Source organism: Coffea eugenioides, chromosome 7 (genome assembly GCF_003713205.1).
Source record: "Coffea eugenioides isolate CCC68of chromosome 7, Ceug_1.0, whole genome shotgun sequence".
NCBI lineage: Eukaryota > Viridiplantae > Streptophyta > Magnoliopsida > Gentianales > Rubiaceae > Coffea > Coffea eugenioides.
In genome coordinates this window covers 2,321,616-2,338,219 of record NC_040041.1, presented here as the reverse complement: position 1 = coordinate 2,338,219, position 16,604 = coordinate 2,321,616, and the positions used below count along the sequence as shown (strand labels likewise).

The 16,604-nt window shown below is 35.1% G+C and overlaps 1 protein-coding gene and 1 non-coding gene across 2 annotated transcripts; both read left to right on the top strand.

The window, feature by feature from the left end:
• The first annotated feature begins 9,685 nt into the window (after positions 1-9,685).
• LOC113778518 (GATA transcription factor 19-like) lies at positions 9,686-11,268 on the top strand. Its single transcript, XM_027323955.1, has 2 exons — positions 9,686-10,411; positions 10,684-11,268. Exons 1-2 carry the CDS (start codon positions 9,947-9,949, stop codon positions 10,978-10,980), a joined length of 762 nt encoding a protein of 253 aa, XP_027179756.1. The 5' UTR covers positions 9,686-9,946; the 3' UTR covers positions 10,981-11,268.
• Positions 11,269-14,976: 3,708 nt separating this feature from the next.
• On the top strand, positions 14,977-15,048 carry TRNAQ-CUG. The gene has a single exon. It is a non-coding gene; the product is annotated as a tRNA-Gln (tRNA).
• The last annotated feature ends 1,556 nt before the right edge of the window (positions 15,049-16,604 follow it).

Sequence of the window (16,604 nt, the reverse complement as noted above, 5' to 3'; positions counted from 1 at the left end):
TTGCTGGGCCACATCACATGGCTAAAAAAAAAGTCTTGATTGAACAATTTCTTGCACGAAATCTTAGTTTGTTGTCTGTGACTATGTGTACGGTCACTGTTAACTATTCTTAATTAGTATTAGGAATCTCCGTGTAGAACTAATCTGTGTCTGACCAGGTATAAATAATTTGAATTCGTTGTGGAAGGTCTGATTGAAGTTTAATTAGATCAACCACACTGCCAACTTCATTCCACCCTAAATTGCATATGCTATGGAGTTTGGACTACTCTTGATGGAGCCAATTCGAGGTACTGTTTTGTCCTGCACCGGAGAACTTTCCGACATGGGCTTCTAGAGGTTTAGATCCACCGTAGTTAGTGAAAGATTTAACCAAATGTTGAACCTTTGTTTTTTTTTTCTGGTGATTGGCCTTCAGGTAATCAAATCATGAATGGGTTGGTAACTGGTTTACGGCTTTGATTTGTTTGATTTAAGTGGATCAACTACGGTTACCGACATTTTTTCCGGTTAAGGTTGGCTAACCTAATTCCTGACGACCGATATGACACCGTTTCAGTTCACATGTAATAACAGAGAGTTTGGATTATTTAAGACATTTGCATTCTGTGAGCACACCGTTTCGTTCCAATCTAAAGCAGCCCTTTTTTCTTTGTTTTTTTTTTTTGTTCATGTAGTTGTTCCAATGTGAGGGACAAAATTCTGTAAAACAAAATGGTTTTCTTCTGCTGAATTTCTTATTCTTGACTAGAGGCTACAAATCGACTTTGGATTAGTTTTTTGTTTTATTGAGTAAATTATTCACCACTAAAGTTTATTATTAGGAGTATTTGTCTTTTTCTACTTTTCTTTTGTGATTGGTGAGCAGTTCTTAATTATTGCGTGGAATTGATGTAGGCCAAGTCGGGAGAAGGTATGGGACGAGCTAATTGCTTATTTAGAAAACATTTGAGAATCGTCTGCTGCTTTAGTAGCATTGGCTGCAAATGGTCGTTGATAAACGGTAGTAAATTTAAGATGATCTTCTTAGAATTTTCTTTTCAAAGGAATTTAAGATGAACTTTATAAAGAGCCTTCGTTACTATCAAATTCAGAATTTGAATTTTATGCCTAACAATTGAGAATAAAAAAAGGTGCGAGAGCTAGAGGGGTGAAAAATATAAACTAGGGTTTCAAACGAATCGAGCCGCTCGCGAGTGCCCTAAACGGATCGAGCCGCTCGAACTCGAGCTCAAGATATTAAACTCGTTACTCGAGTATATATATATATATTTTTTTTATTTTAAGTATATTTTTTTTTATTTTTTTTTATTTTAAGTGCATATATATTTTTTTATTTTTTATTTTAATAGTAAAATTACATATATATCCTTAATATTTTATTATTTATTAAGAAAAAAATATTATTTTATTTATTTTTTAAAAAATAAAAATAATAAATTTTTTTTTTCGAGCTCGAGCTTGAAATTGTCAGCTCGTCGAGCTCGAGTTCGAGTTCGAGTTCACTAAAATTAAGTCAAAACTCGGCTCGATTAGATCAAAACTCGACTCGATTCGACTCGTTTGCAGCCCTAGTATAAACTACACAATAAAAATTGACACCTAAATGCACGCCGCCACATAGAAGCAAGTGGGGTCAATTGACCCCACTTAACTTTGAAAAATTAGTTCTTAGACTTAGAAAATTTGGAAAATTTTAAAGTTACATCTTATTTGACCCTATTATATTTTATCAAATTTTCTTTCCTATATACATTGACCCCAAAAAATTGAAAATTCATAATTTTTACCATCACAATAATTTTGAATTTATTTCAAATTATCTACGAAAGTTAGTTCAAGAATAAATTCATCTAAAATGTCCAAACATGAGGGATGAACTTTCTTGAGTGGAGTAAGAAAACCAATTCTTTAAAATCATTTTTTTCAAACTTCAAAGTTTTCAAAAACAATAATTATTTAAGTGGATGGTAAACTTTTTATTTATAATATGAAATTAAATTATTATGTTTTTTATTTATAATAGGGTAAAGATAAATTTTATAAAAGAAACCTGTAGAAAATAAAGTTGATGGTGATTCGCAAATTATTTTTAAAAAAATCAAAAGCTTTAGTTACTTACATTGAAAAAGATATATTTAACAAAATTAATAATGAATTCATTTTGCAACATTTAAAAAAACAAAGAGTACTCATAGGGTACAATTATAATATGTATATACTATTAGTAGTTTTATTTTTTAAAATAAATTTATTGTACTAAAATTTGGGATCTTAGCTCCACCCTTGCTGATGATATCCATAGTTAAATTTGTTGTGCACAATATATGAACTAAGTATGTTTTCCACAAGAGGTTTGTAAGGAAGGGGATAATTTCAGAAACCTCCTCTAAGGTTTCTAACAGTTCCACTAGCCTCCTTTGAAATTTATAAAATTATACAAACCCCTCTGAGATTAAGGTTTTGATAACAAAATTAGTCCAATTAAAAAAAGTAACATTAAAAAAGTACTTTAAAGAGAAGGATGAAACTTTGATTTCATAAATACCCCTTATACATGTATATAAGTTGTATTAGTAAAAAACCAAAATTAATTAAAAGTTAGAAACAATTAATACAGCATTTCACCATTCAAAAAGTTCACATTTAATAAATTAGACAATACAAATAAGCAGCAAAATTACCCTAATGATCACAAGATTCAGCAAAATAGATAAGTAATCTCTTTTAACATGATGTTTGCTATGATTCTTATTATTTGAACAGGCAAGTTTTCAAAATTTACCTTTTTTTTCCCTCCTTTCTCCATTAGGTATATCAATTAATGTTATTTTATAAATACAAGTCATCATTCATCACTAAAGAAATTTTCAATAGTTATTTTCGTTAATTAGTTACTAATAGTTAATTAGTGCTCTAATTACTTAATCGTTGTATATTAGTAAATGAGAGTGGAGAGAAAAGAAAGGCAAAATTCAAAAAATTTTATTCTTTTACTAATACAACTTGTATACATGCACGAGGGATATATATAGAATAAAAGTTTCATCTTTTTTCTTAAAGTACTTTTTAACGTTATTTTTTCTAATTGGATTAATTTTGTTATCAAAACCTTAACCTTAGGGGAGGTTTGTATAATTTTAAAAATTTTAGAGGAAGCTAGTGAAATTGTCAAAAACCTCAGGTGAGGTTTCTGAAATTAACCCGTAAGGAAGAAAGGAGCATAGACTCTAGGCAAATTTGATTAGGCAAATTTAGGCCCAAAGAGTCTAGCCCATACTGTTTATTTTTGTATCGCCTCGGTACTTGCTAATCCACTTTTGGACCCAAATGCAGTCCGTTACGAAACTTATGCTGAATGAGCTGGAATTCAACTATCCATTCAACTCATTCATCATGTGTTGAAGAAACCAAAGTTGTGATGATAGGATGGCATAGGCCATAGGGTTCCAAACGATATCAGCACCACAATTTAATAAGAATGAGATTTTCTTCAAACTCCACCAATTCAAATTCCGAAACCTGATCATTAGGCACATTCACTTCCTCCTTTTTTAGGGACTGATATGCTTATTTAAAAATTGATGAGCTGGAGCTACAATCCTGGCTTTAGGATATCGAATTTTGTATCAGGATTGTCATTTTATAAATCTCTAGTGTTACCAAGAAATTGCGACTTGCTATAAGTTATAAGCTAACAGCATTAATTATTCCCGAGATGCCACTTTTATTGATTTTTTATTAAATCCAAATGAGACATTATGATCGTTTGTTATGGGGTAAATTGACCAATAACCTCAAAGATTGTTATGATTATTTTTTGTGCAAACAAAAACTACCCTTTTTTAGCATCATCCCCCCCCCCCCCCCAAAAAAGTTAAGTATTTTCAAGGTGCTGTTTAATCTTATCTAGAATACAGACCTAAAAATTGATGTTTTTAAGACAAGATAGAATTCACAAAATAACCCTGAAAAAAGCAAAAACAAATATGACTTCGTGGTAAGTTTTTCATTAGTTGCAACTAACCTCCCTTCTAATGTCTGAAATTACGATATCCTTACTGGACACTAGCTTGAAGAAATGACGGTTGTTTTTGGTCCCCCGAAAAAAAAAAAAAAGCCTCCACGATCTCGAGTACTTGCATGACCAAGCCAACTCTTTGGCTGAAGCGAGGATTGATGATTACATTCAAAAGAAGAGAAACTAAAAGAAGAGAAAACAAAAGGAGATAGGTGCAATACAATAATTAAAGGGTTGGGGAGAAATCTAAGGTTCCTTTGGCCACAAGACTAGACCTCCTAAGAGGAGACAATTCGAGGTTACAGTTTATTCTTTAGATGTAGTTTGTTGTTTGACCAGAACCCAACTTTCCAATTTCCATTCCATAGGTAGGTCGGCTCATTAGGGGTTTCTCCTGCTCCTCCCTTCCCCTTTTCCTTACTTTTCCTTTACTCCATCCAGAAACCTTATAGATACTACAACTACTACTGCTTCTTTTTACGTTACCTGGAAAAAAGTAGATCCTGCAGACAAGAACATAACTAGACCAATCCCAAACTATACATCCCTCTTTTTTTGTTTTTAATTTTTTTTCCCCCCTGGAGAAGGAAAGCCAGAAAGAGGGAGAGAGAGAGAGGAGAAGTGAGATCCATTCCAGTTGTATCTTGTTGCTTTTGAGGAATGTTCTTGATTTTTCATTTCTCAAAAAAAAAAATTTCCCAAGATTTCAATATGTTCTTGGCTTGCGTCGTTTGTATACGTACTACTGCCATAAAGTTCTCAGCTTCTCGATACAAATTGCACCGCAATGCATACATGCATGCATGCATGCATGCAAGCGAGGGGGGAAATCACTTGGTTGAAGTCCACGTGGAACGTGGATTAATGCTAATGATTGATTCTTTTCGGGTTAGTGTTAAGCAGGAGATAGATGACATGATAGGATATGCATGCAGTATTTGGAAACTTGGTCCAGCCGAGGCGGTCCCACAAAATCCAACGGCCCACATACCATCATCATCATCGTATCGCAGTGCAAAGTTCCTTGTTACTGTACTTATTTTACTACTAGCTGGTAGTAGGCACAATAATAAGCATGCATATGCGTTCCCAAAGACCAATGTGTGTGTGTGTGTGTGTGTTTTCTCTATATATATATATATATATATATAACTCTCAAAGGCTGTGAGAATTAATTGCGTTCGTGGGGGCTGCATTTGCCATGATTAAGCAAATCCCCGAGTTTCGTTAATTAAAAAAAAAAAGAAGGGTATAAACAGATCGCATTAAATGCCAGAATTTTCATAGACATCTGAGACTACGACAATCTTTTCTCCACTCTCATCCTCGGCGCTTGAATGGCACATCACCCGTAATAAATTGAACAAGTCCACCAGCTTAATTAAAAACTTGCACGGTGCTACCGAGCGTTAATAAATCGTACTACAAGCGTGCAATTCACGTAGGGTTTGGCCATTGTGAGGAATTGGATGGAATGAAAAAATAAAATAAAATAAGGATTAATTAATTATTAGCTGAATCAATGCATAGCATGTATAATAAGTAAGGGGCAAAATGCGACGTCGTCAAGTCTTGGGTAGATCGTAGTTTGTTTTTTCGTAGTTTACAAAGCAGAATAGAGAGAGAGAGAGAGAAAGAGAGCATCTTTTGGAAAGCGGTGGTCGTCCCGTTTGTCGAACTCTACATGAGTCTGCAATCTCTAGACGATCTGATTCTCTTCTCACCCTCCAACTTTCTCTCTCTCTCTTTGTTTTTGCTGTATTTGATGAATCTTTTGATCGAATCGATCGATATTCCAGAGGAGTTTGTTTGTTGTTGTTCAGGGCTCGGGCCATGATGATGGACGTGGGGTCCCTTTTTTTTATTTTATTTTATTTTTATTAAATTTTGTTTCCGCTGTTTTGTAGTATGTGACGCGCTAGCTAACCTCTAAGTCATCATCATTTATTATCCATTTTCTTTCGAGTTTTGATAGTTTAAGGTGTGGCATACAACTTTATTATTGTCTCTACGTATATGTTACTAGCTTGTTGTTTGAGTCAAAGATCTCCATCGTAAAACCACAACACACCACCACCGTTTTGTTGCTTTGATGATTGCAGAGTATCCCATTTGAATCCTACCTTTATATATGTCTTTCGCTTTTCTCTTTCTTATTCGTCTGCCAAATCTAAGCATCTTCTCTTCCTCGACTGCAACTACTACTAGATCATCATATATCCTCCATTGATGAAATTTCTAATTCTTCGGACCAGAGGCAGGCAATTTGATTCACGACGACAAGTAATACTAACTGCTGCTACTATTGTCGCATCCCATTTTTGGAAGTAGTTACATATATATATATATATATATGGAGCACTCACTCCATTTGCTTGTAAAAAAGAAGCTTACAATTATTTTTCCATCATTGAACCAAATTCTCACAAATAATTGGATAGATTATAGGAACCACCTCTACCAACATGGCCCGTGTCACTGCTATTTGGTTGATCGTGACAATTTATTTAGAACTCAACTATTAACTTTACAGTTAAGTTATTAAATCAAGATAAATTATTAGAATTTTAAGTAAGTATAACTATCTAGTATTCCATTCATCCCGGTCCCGTTTCGGGAATTTAATATTTTAAGAATAATAATTTGATTGTGATATTTGTTCTTTTTTTTTTTCAATTTTATCCCACAAATTTAAAATTTAAATTTAAATAGGTAACATGCATATGATCAGAGGGAGGGATTATATTAAAAAAAAAAAAGAAGAGACTGAAATATGTGTTTTGACTTTCTCAATAAGAGAAATATTTTGAGACTTTTTTAAATTAAATGTATGACAGTTTTTTAACGGGACAGATGGAGTAGGTACTTGCAGTCAGTCAAGTCAGATTGCGATTGGTTTCAAAGGGAAAATAAAGGAAGAACAACAGACTACCAGTTAGGCTAGATTGGTAAATGAACCACTACTACTATCTTCATCTTTTTTTTGGTTTTTTTTTTTTTTTTTTTTGGGAATACGAATTACGACCATGTGATGAGCAGGGAAAGGAATTAAACATAAATATAGGAGGAGTATAGGTGGAGCAGGAGACACTACTTATTTCAGTTGGAATGGGAGAGTTCACGGGAATCCAGGCTACCGCCAGTTGATTGATTTAGTAGTCAGCTGAAACCAGTGGTCGTGTGATAACTGATTCGGGGATGGTGATGAATGATGATCCGTCTAATACTTGCGTCTGCTTCCGTCGTGCATTTGATGGATTGGATTGGACGGCCTATAACTACGCAACTGCACTTTGTACAATTGGGAGAGAGGACTCCTCATTGTCCCTTTGAATTTATGTATGGGAATGTAAATCCACAATATCCACACTCACACCCCTCGTCAGCAGTAGCTCCGACTTCAATCCATCGGCCACTAGCTGCTATGGTACAGAGTACTACTACTACTATGAGATTTTCAGGCACAAAATCATGAGTTTTGTCTTGGTTTGCATTTTATTTATATCTTATTTATATATATTAATTTATTTGGATCATCAACGTATTTTTTAAATAATTTTTTTATTTCAGATACATTACATAAAATAATTTGCTATCCAAACACACTCATTAATATTGATGTATTACAATTATAGAATTTAATTAATTTTTATTTAAAAATTTTTAATTTCATATATACGTATCACATCACAAAAAATGATATAATAATTATTTTAAATAATCTCCTATCCAAACACAAATATAATAATTCGAATTAGTTGGTCTGAAAAAGGGATTAGCGTAGCTTGTTGTCAATTAGTTACTTTTGTTTCTATTAGTAGTGCAATTTTTAGTAAATAAATGCGTTAACCCAAAAACAAACTAGTAGTTCAATTGCTAAAAGTGAGGAGTAATCCGCATATTACATATCCTGAAAAAGGTCGGCTAATCAATTGCATATATTAGTACATGATGAGCAAAAAGGGCCGATTAATTGATTAAAGCTTTCACATTATCCACAAATTAAATAGTTTTATGCATCAACCAGAGAACTCTCCGATGCACCAAAAAAGAAAGAGCGTACAACGCAAACTTTTAACATGATTACGTTTCAAAAAAAAAAGGTTAGATCGAGAGACAGAAGAGAGTTCTTTGATCACCACCTATTCAAATTGCGTGTTTGGACTTAGCTTTGCTTCTGCTAATTAAGAAGAACACCGCAGCCGATAAAGGCAAAAAATGGGTACAAATTTTCTCTCTTTTTTACTGATACAAAACCAAATACTCCGTAAAAGGGCTTGGCAATTGGGCCCGTGAGATGGAGGACGTTGAAGAAGGTGTGGGGCGGAGTGAGTTTGGGGCATTTTCCATTTTCATTGGGAGGGTGGCAGTGACAGAGCAGAGAGGGGCAGAGATACGGATACGGACAGAGGTTTTTGATGTATTGGGTTTGAGACTGTTGCCTCGTGATCGGAGAAGGCAGATCCATCCATGGAAGACTGTTCCCGCTAGTCACGTGGGTTCTTTTGACTACCCGATGACCAACCCCATCCATCATATCCCCCCAAACTCTCCTCCCTCCCTCTGTCTCTCTCTTACACACACAACACACACTAACGCATTTGATCATCAACCTTTGCAGGCCCCCCCAAAAACCCTAAACATATTTTCTTTTTGTTTTGTTTCGTTTTGAGCACACCCTTTGGCCACTTCTTTGCGCTGCAGAGACACTGATTATTGAATTCTCTGTCCTCACCCCTCGCTATTTGTAGAATTAATATGGAAAAAGTGTTTTACAAGATCCAAATTCTTTGTGCCCTTAAAAATCAATTGAGATTTATTCATGTTCGCATTTTGAAAACTAGTGGAGTGCTGTTTGTGTTAACCCCTAAAAGAACATCAGCAAGAATCCATAAATACACGTCAATTACTTTTTCATCATAATAATGATCGATATTACCGGTAGTGTGTTTTTTTTTTCTTTCTTTCTTTCTTTATAATTCATTCACTTTGTGGCCGAATCAGTTTCAAACTTCTACTAACATATTCTATGTGCGTATCTTCACCTTTACGGTATAAAATATTCCGAATTCTCTAACATTAAACTCCAACAAAAATGACCCAACTGCACAGGCAGTGTACTATATATAGAGAGAAGAGGAGTAGTGACCGCTTGCACTTGCACTTGCACTTGCAAAGCATACCATAAACATATATCATCTCGTGCCCTCCTCTGATCGATCATCTTTGATCAAAGCCCCGGTCTCCGTCAGTATTCTCGCTCTCTCTTTCAGTCTTTCTTCTGTTTATTGCTGCTGCTCCTGCTGCTAAGCAAGCAAGTAGAAATAAACTAGTAACGTGGTAAACCTGGGACCCTTTTCGTCTGTTTTTGTTTTTGCCTCTTTGTATATCTCAGTCTTACTGTACATTCGTTGGCCTATATTCTACATGGACTCCAAAAATGTTTCATTTGACGACAACGTGGACTGCTGCAGCTGCTGACTGTTATTTCACCATTTTATTAGCTTAAATAAAAGAAAGCTACCAGACAGCTCAACTCTCTCTTCTCTCTCTCTCCACTCTCGTACGCTCATATATCATATTCACATAACATTTCGAGCTCTTCCTTCCAAGCTTCAACTTACTTCCCTCCCCCCCCCCCCCCCATTCCATTTGATTATTACCCATCGCTCTCAACTTACTATTTGTTCGTACTTGTACCGCCCTTGCCTTTATTAACGTTTTCCAAACTTGACCTGCAGTATTATTAACCCTCCCAATTTCCAACCCTTTTTTCACCTCATTCTCACAAAACCCATAGTTAGTAGAGTATTTCTTTCATTCTTTTGTCTTAGCCCTATAAATTCAAAGACCAGTTGGAGAGATTGTTCATCCATCCAAAGATTGAAGCAGCAGCAAGAAAAGAAAGAACAAAGAAAACAAACGATGATGCACGGTAATAGGTGCAATGGTGGTTCTCATGGAAACATGTCTGGGCCATGTTCATGTGGGATGTTCCACACTCATCAAGCCAATTCCTTCTCCATGCTCTTCTCCATGCCTAACCATCACAATAAACCCTTCGATGAAACGGCTGAAATGTATTCCTTCGCATCATCTCCGCCGTCTTCCTCTGTTGATTGCACTCTTTCCTTGGGCACCCCTTCTACTCGTCTAACCAATAATGACACCGAAAAAAGACGCTCTTCTTACATGTCTAACTTCTGCTGGGATATTTTACAGTCCAAACATTCTTCCAATTCTCCCCATCATACGTCCCACAAAAGTAGCCGCGCAAACAGTCACACCAACTCCAACTCTGGCGGTGGCGATGGCCTCCTAGCTCGACGCTGCGCCAACTGTGACACCACTTCTACACCTCTCTGGAGAAACGGCCCAAAAGGACCCAAGGTAATTACCAGTTTAAAAAAAGAATTACCATTCGTTTTGTTTCTTTAAAGGGTGAAAAACGGACCAACTAGCACGTTTATTTTCTCTTTCAATATGGAGACTTTATTTAATGGTTGTGATGAGATGCCATTTTTTTTTTTCCCATTTTGGCATTAATCAAGCAATCATATATTTTGTATTACTACCAGGGTGAAAATGGACGATTAGTTTTTATTTGTTTATTTATTTTGAACTTTGTGGAGGCTAAAAGTGATGGTGTTGGTGGAATGCAGTCGCTTTGTAATGCCTGTGGAATTCGCTTTAAGAAGGAAGAGAGGAGGGCATCCGCTGCAGCTGCGACCAGTGGGACTAATGGTGTACCCGGCGGAGCGGACTCTCAACACATGCTAAACAGTTCATGGGTTCATCACTCGCAGGCTCAGAAAATGCCGTATCTTTCATCGGCTTATGGGAATGAATTCAGGTTCATTGACGACGATGACCGTGACTCGGATAATGGCGTTCCATTCCTTTCTTGGCGTCTCAATGTTACAGATAGGCCAAGTCTTGTTCACGACTTCACCAGATGAAAAAAGCCAGAAAAGAGAGAAAGAAAGGTTCAAAATAGACGTTTGAAATCAAGGAAGAAAATGATCGATCAAAGCCTCCTCCAAACTCCATATGATTACGTGGCATGGGTGGTGTGCTGGTGATGGTGATGTGGTGAAAGCTATGGATCACGAAATTCTTTCCTTTCAGCTGTTTTTCTTTTTTGTCCATCTTAGACCGAGAGAGTGACAGAGATGGAGTGAAAAATGAGTTAATCCTATGTTTTTAGCTGCTTTTTTTTTTTTTTTTTGCGCTCAGTTGATCTTTTGCTTTTTCACTTTTGATAAGTCACCTATAAATATATAAGATATATTATTTCCTCCTACTACTACTTTTTCTGGCAGTCGGGCTGCTTCTTGGCACCTTTTTCTTGAATGTGATGATCAAAACTGCTGACTGCACCAATCTCCTTCCACCAGTCGTACTACTACATTAACTTCTGATTTCTGCTAACACCGGATTTTGTACGAGTAGTAACTGGTAACTTTCATGATCCAATAGGAGTTGTCAATTAAGTACTAATAATTGCTTGCTCAGGGCTCGTTGATTTGTCTACTTTACGAGAAATGTGGTAGAGGATGTAGAAGGGTATATGGCCTGCATTGACGAGGAGAACAAGAAAGGGAAATTGGCTGCGACAAGGCTGTCCGTCTTGTTAAAACTGAAAACTGATGTGATGTGGGATTGATCAAGCATAATGCCATAGAGAATATTATTATGTACTAAGAAACCAAAAAATTAGGGGGAAAAAAAAAAAGAAATCAAGCTCTCTTCTTCCTGCTGCATCAAGTCAATTGATGAAATTCGAAAAGAAAATAATGCGTGGAAAACCAATCGAGAAGACAGCAAACTTATAAACGACAATTAATAAAAAGTGAATTGGTGGAGGGTTTAATTTGTTTTGTTCCGTTGCGAATGTCTATCCTTTGATAAATTTGGTAAACATGCTCAACTGTTTTTCAAGAAGTCATTTTTTATGCGATAAAAAGTTTTAAGTATTCTAATAGGGGTACCATCTAGCTACATAAAATAAGACCATGCATGAGGGAAATAACAGATCTGCGTGCATTAATTATAAGCATCCACCGATAGTTTTCGAGTTTATCTTTTTCCTTGCATTTGGGACACTGAGAAAGGATAAACCTAGAAACTTTGATTGGCTAAAATTCACTCCATTTTTTATGGTGCTCATGTAATTATGCGACCATCCCTAAATCTGTTCTATTATTCAGTAAAATAAAAAATGGTCTAGGTACTCTTTTCTTGATACAATAATGACATATACATAAAATAAGGAAGTGGTCGTCCATATTTACAAAGTTGTTTGTATCCTCCATAATTCTTGTGTGAGTGTCAAGAGTGGCTTTGCAGACACATCAGCTTCGACTCAGCAATCTTTACCTCAGTTCAGATCAAGAAAGCTATGGAACTCGAACCTAAAGTCTTTGAATGAACTTATAATACTACTAATTTCAGAATGTGAATTAGAGGTCAATAAGGAAAACGATACGAATACTTTTGTACATTGCATTTGAGTTATTTAGTCCCTCACTTGTACAGATTGCCCCGGTTTACTCCCAATACCCATTTTAGAAGACTTTTTGCCCTAAAAACATTTATGACATGGATTTTTAGGACTAAAATGGTGCGATTTACTTATATAAGAGATTAATTTGCATTATTTTGAAAGCGTAGGATTATGCATCTATTTGTAAAGAACTATTTGTGTCGTTTTGTGCCGGAGATCACTAATTATAAATCTGTTGACATTTCCACTTAGATATGCTTAGCATTTTGGCATTTCCCCAGAGATCTGAGAGATGAATGGAGGTCATGATTTTCTGATAGAACGTTATCGGATTTGACGCTACTAAATGTTGTACCGTCGTTCATGGGCCTAGGTAGTCCAGTCACCACGGCTTCATGTCAGCTAAGAGTTATTGGCCCAAAACTGGAAAAAAACAGCGCGCGACGACTCAAAGATGCAACAATCATCAGCTTGAAGAAAATTACTTGCATTGTCGTATAAGCTCTTAAAAAAAAAAGGCACGAGAATGACAATAATCTTAAGACGGCCTGCGTAACAAAAGCTTTAAATGATTTCCTAACATAAAACTTTGGAGTGTTCCTATCCTGCCTACACATTTTCACATTTTTCCCATACTCTAGAAATAATTTCGGGATTGACGTAACTATACTCAAATGTCGAAATGCAAGTTGTGAAAAAAAGAAACTTCAATTACTTGTACTAAATTTGATGCATGATATACTACATTTTTCATAAACTAAACCACAAGAACAGTGCCGGAGCCCTTGTGTCTTTGATGAGAGAGTGGGAATCGAGGAGGATGAGAGAGTGGTTGTGAAAGGCCAGAGCTGTCTGATGAGTATGTGGGAGTTGATAGAGGGAATGGAGGTAGTAGTTATTTTGGTCAAGAAGTTGTTGACTAGTTATTGCGGCTTTGGATGATGGGTTCTGATTCTGGTGGTTTTTTCTTCTGCTTCTGGTTCTGGTGGTTGATAAGAAGGACGTGAAGGGGTTTATATCAGCGTCATCAGCTGGGGCGGTGGCGGCAATGGTTGATTAGCGGCTGCTTTGGGTGGGTGTTGAGGTTCAGGAATGGCTACTGAAATGGTAAACCCTTGTGTCTAACCAGAATTCTAATCTTGCAATAACTTGTCCATGCAAACATTTTTAAAAAAGAAAAGAAAAGAAAAGAAAAGGTTTTTCTAAGTTTTGGGCACAAAATTATTTAAATAAGATTCTAATGCCAGCAGAATCATATATAACTTGTAGGGATAAGAAATAAAAATTGGGGGTTCTCAAACAGTCATAAATTAGGTTTTGAAATTCTTGGTTGTATTTGTATAAATAAACTTAATCGCAGTGGACGCAAAAGATAGGAAATGCTTACACAAGGGCTTAAGCACACGTTAAGTAAATGGTAAGGTTAATCTTCTTGGACAAAATTCTAAACTAAGATGCTAGGTTTGCCTTAGAGTCGGACTTAAATGAAATTCGAAAGTGTTAGACTCTGTTTGATAATTCAATTCAGCACTTAAATTTAATGGATTCACATCTTAATATGTTCAAACGCGTTTGATAATCAAAACTTGAATATTTGAATTAATTAAGTGACACTGAACTTTTTAAACAAAATTTATTTCAAAAAATAAGTGATAAGGTATTTACTTATCTCTGAATGTGATATACACTCAAACGTATCTGATTTAATATTTAACAATTTAATAACTTAATGAATTCAGATTTTAAATTTTAATTTTCAAGTTCTAGATTTTAGTTTTCAAGTTCAGTTTTATCAAACGCACCTTTAGTGAGCATATGGAAGCTCAATGTCAGTTACTATCTTTCATTTGATTGTGAAACGCGTCGTCAAAGTAGTGGAGTTTAAATACTACTTTGTTTTCCTTGTACTCCAAAAGAAAAAGTGGATGCCAATTTTGTTTCAAAAAAAAAAATCTTTATGCGCTAATAATTTGCTGCACAAAACAATGTTGAAGTTTCTTGATAAGAATCAGAATAATGAGGCAACTTTTAAAAATTTAAAAACGTTGTTCCGACTAGAAACAAATCAGGATGAGTCTAAAAGTGCAACCTCATTAAGGTAGTATTTGTTTATACTTTATAGGGAAAAATGTGGATAAGGAAAGGAAAGTTAATTTTTTTTTCTTTTACGTATGTTTTGCTGGCAAGAATTATGATTTTTTTTTTTTTTTTTTTTTTGCATTTTCATGCAATTTGTGTCTTGCAAAATTTGCATGATTTTGAAGGAAAGTCATTGGTTATTCGCATAAGTTTCAATAACTGCTAATAGCTGTCATTAATTTCCTATATTCTCTGGATATTTTTCTTGGTCTCCAAATTTCACTAAAAAAAGTAAACGATAATTTCTTTGGTGAGTTGTTGGAGTTGTCAATTTATAGGATAGGGAAGCTCACAAATCACACCATCAAGTGGTCCCATGGTCTAGTGGTCAGGACATTGGACTCTGAATCCAGTAACCCGAGTTCAAATCTCGGTGGGACCTTTTTTGAGCATTTTTCGGAGCCTGAGGATAGTTCCCTTTGGCGTATTTCAGAAAGCAGTAGTAATATATGTGTTTGGATAAAAAAATTTTGGAACAATTTTTTGAAAAAGATACTGTATCATCAAAACAGATAAATTTATATAAATAATTTGTTATTCAAACATACTCGCCTTTGGTCTATTTTCTATTTCAATTTTTACCATTTTTCGAAGCTTGAGGATATTTCCCTTTGGCAGAAAGTAGTAGTAACAGCAGTTGGGATCCTCTATGCCACACTGCTCAGTGCCAAATCCAGTGTCAATCTCACTTATCACGTAATAATAGAAGAAATTTAAATAAACAACACATGACAAATTAAATAAATAGAACACTTGGCATAAATGTAGAAGTGACACTGAATTGCCACTGAAAAAATGACATTGAGGATCTCGTGTGATAGTAACAGGTGTGTTTGGATAAAAAAATTTTGGGACAATTTTCTGAAAAAGATACTATATGATCAAAACAAATAAATTTGTATAAATAATTTGCTATTCAAACATACTTGCCTTTGGTCTATTTTATATTTCGATTTTTACTTTTTTTCGGAGCTCAAAGATATTTCCCTTGAGTGTATTTCAGAAAGTAGTAGTAACAACTGTGTTTGGATATATAATTATTTGGGACAATTTTCTGAAATAGATACTATATGATCAAAATAGATAAATTTGTATAAATAATTTGCTATTCAAACATACTCGCCTATGGTCCATTTTCTATTTAGATTTCAGGCTTTGTCGGTGCCTTTGTTCTCTGAGATTGGGTGTTTCTTTTGCTCCACATTCATTCATTGCTACATTGCCACTACTAAATGATTTGGTCCTTGACACTTTCTTGATACAAATATTTTGTGAATATCCAGCTTCAAAATTGTTCTTTGGTTTTGGTTGTTTTCCTTAACATTGTCCTTGAGTATCCTTTACTACTTTACAATCCTAGTCTCATAGGCACAATCTGTACCACATATGAAGGGAAAAGTACCATCTGGTTTGTGGTACTGCGAAACAAAAAAGATTATTATGTTTACTTACCAATAGAGTTTACAAATATTCTTTATAAGCTAGCTAAAATAAGTAAGTATTAGTTTCAGTTAAAAAACATAATCGGAAGATTATGATCTTATTTTAATATTGCAAGATTAATTTTAAGAAAATTAGTACATGCAAATTTTGTTTTCTTGCACATAAATGTACCTGTGCACTCAACACCATTAGTAATATGGATAGAACACAGAGGCAATGACCGAACCAATATTTTGCTTTTTTTTGTGGTGGTTGGGGGAGGGGGGGGGGGGACAATACATAAACATACTAGTATGGTTCTTGCAGTGCTACGCTGTGGCCCACCCACTGATATGACCAACTAAATCTGTAACAATGAGGATAATTTGCTAAGGTTCAAGAGGTAAATAATATTAGAGATAATGATATTAAAAATTATTTTTCTCCATCCTAGGACACGAGTTCAAAATTATTTTTTTATTTAACGTACATCATATTAAAAAAATAATGATTTTA

Coding starts and splice junctions, on each gene's coding strand:
- LOC113778518 (XM_027323955.1), top strand. CDS start 9,947: ATGATGCACGGTAATAGGTGCAATGGTGGTTCTCATGGAAACATGTCT. Junction 10,412..10,683: donor ACGGCCCAAAAGGACCCAAG/GTAATTACCAGT, acceptor GGTGGAATGCAG/TCGCTTTGTAATGCCTGTGG.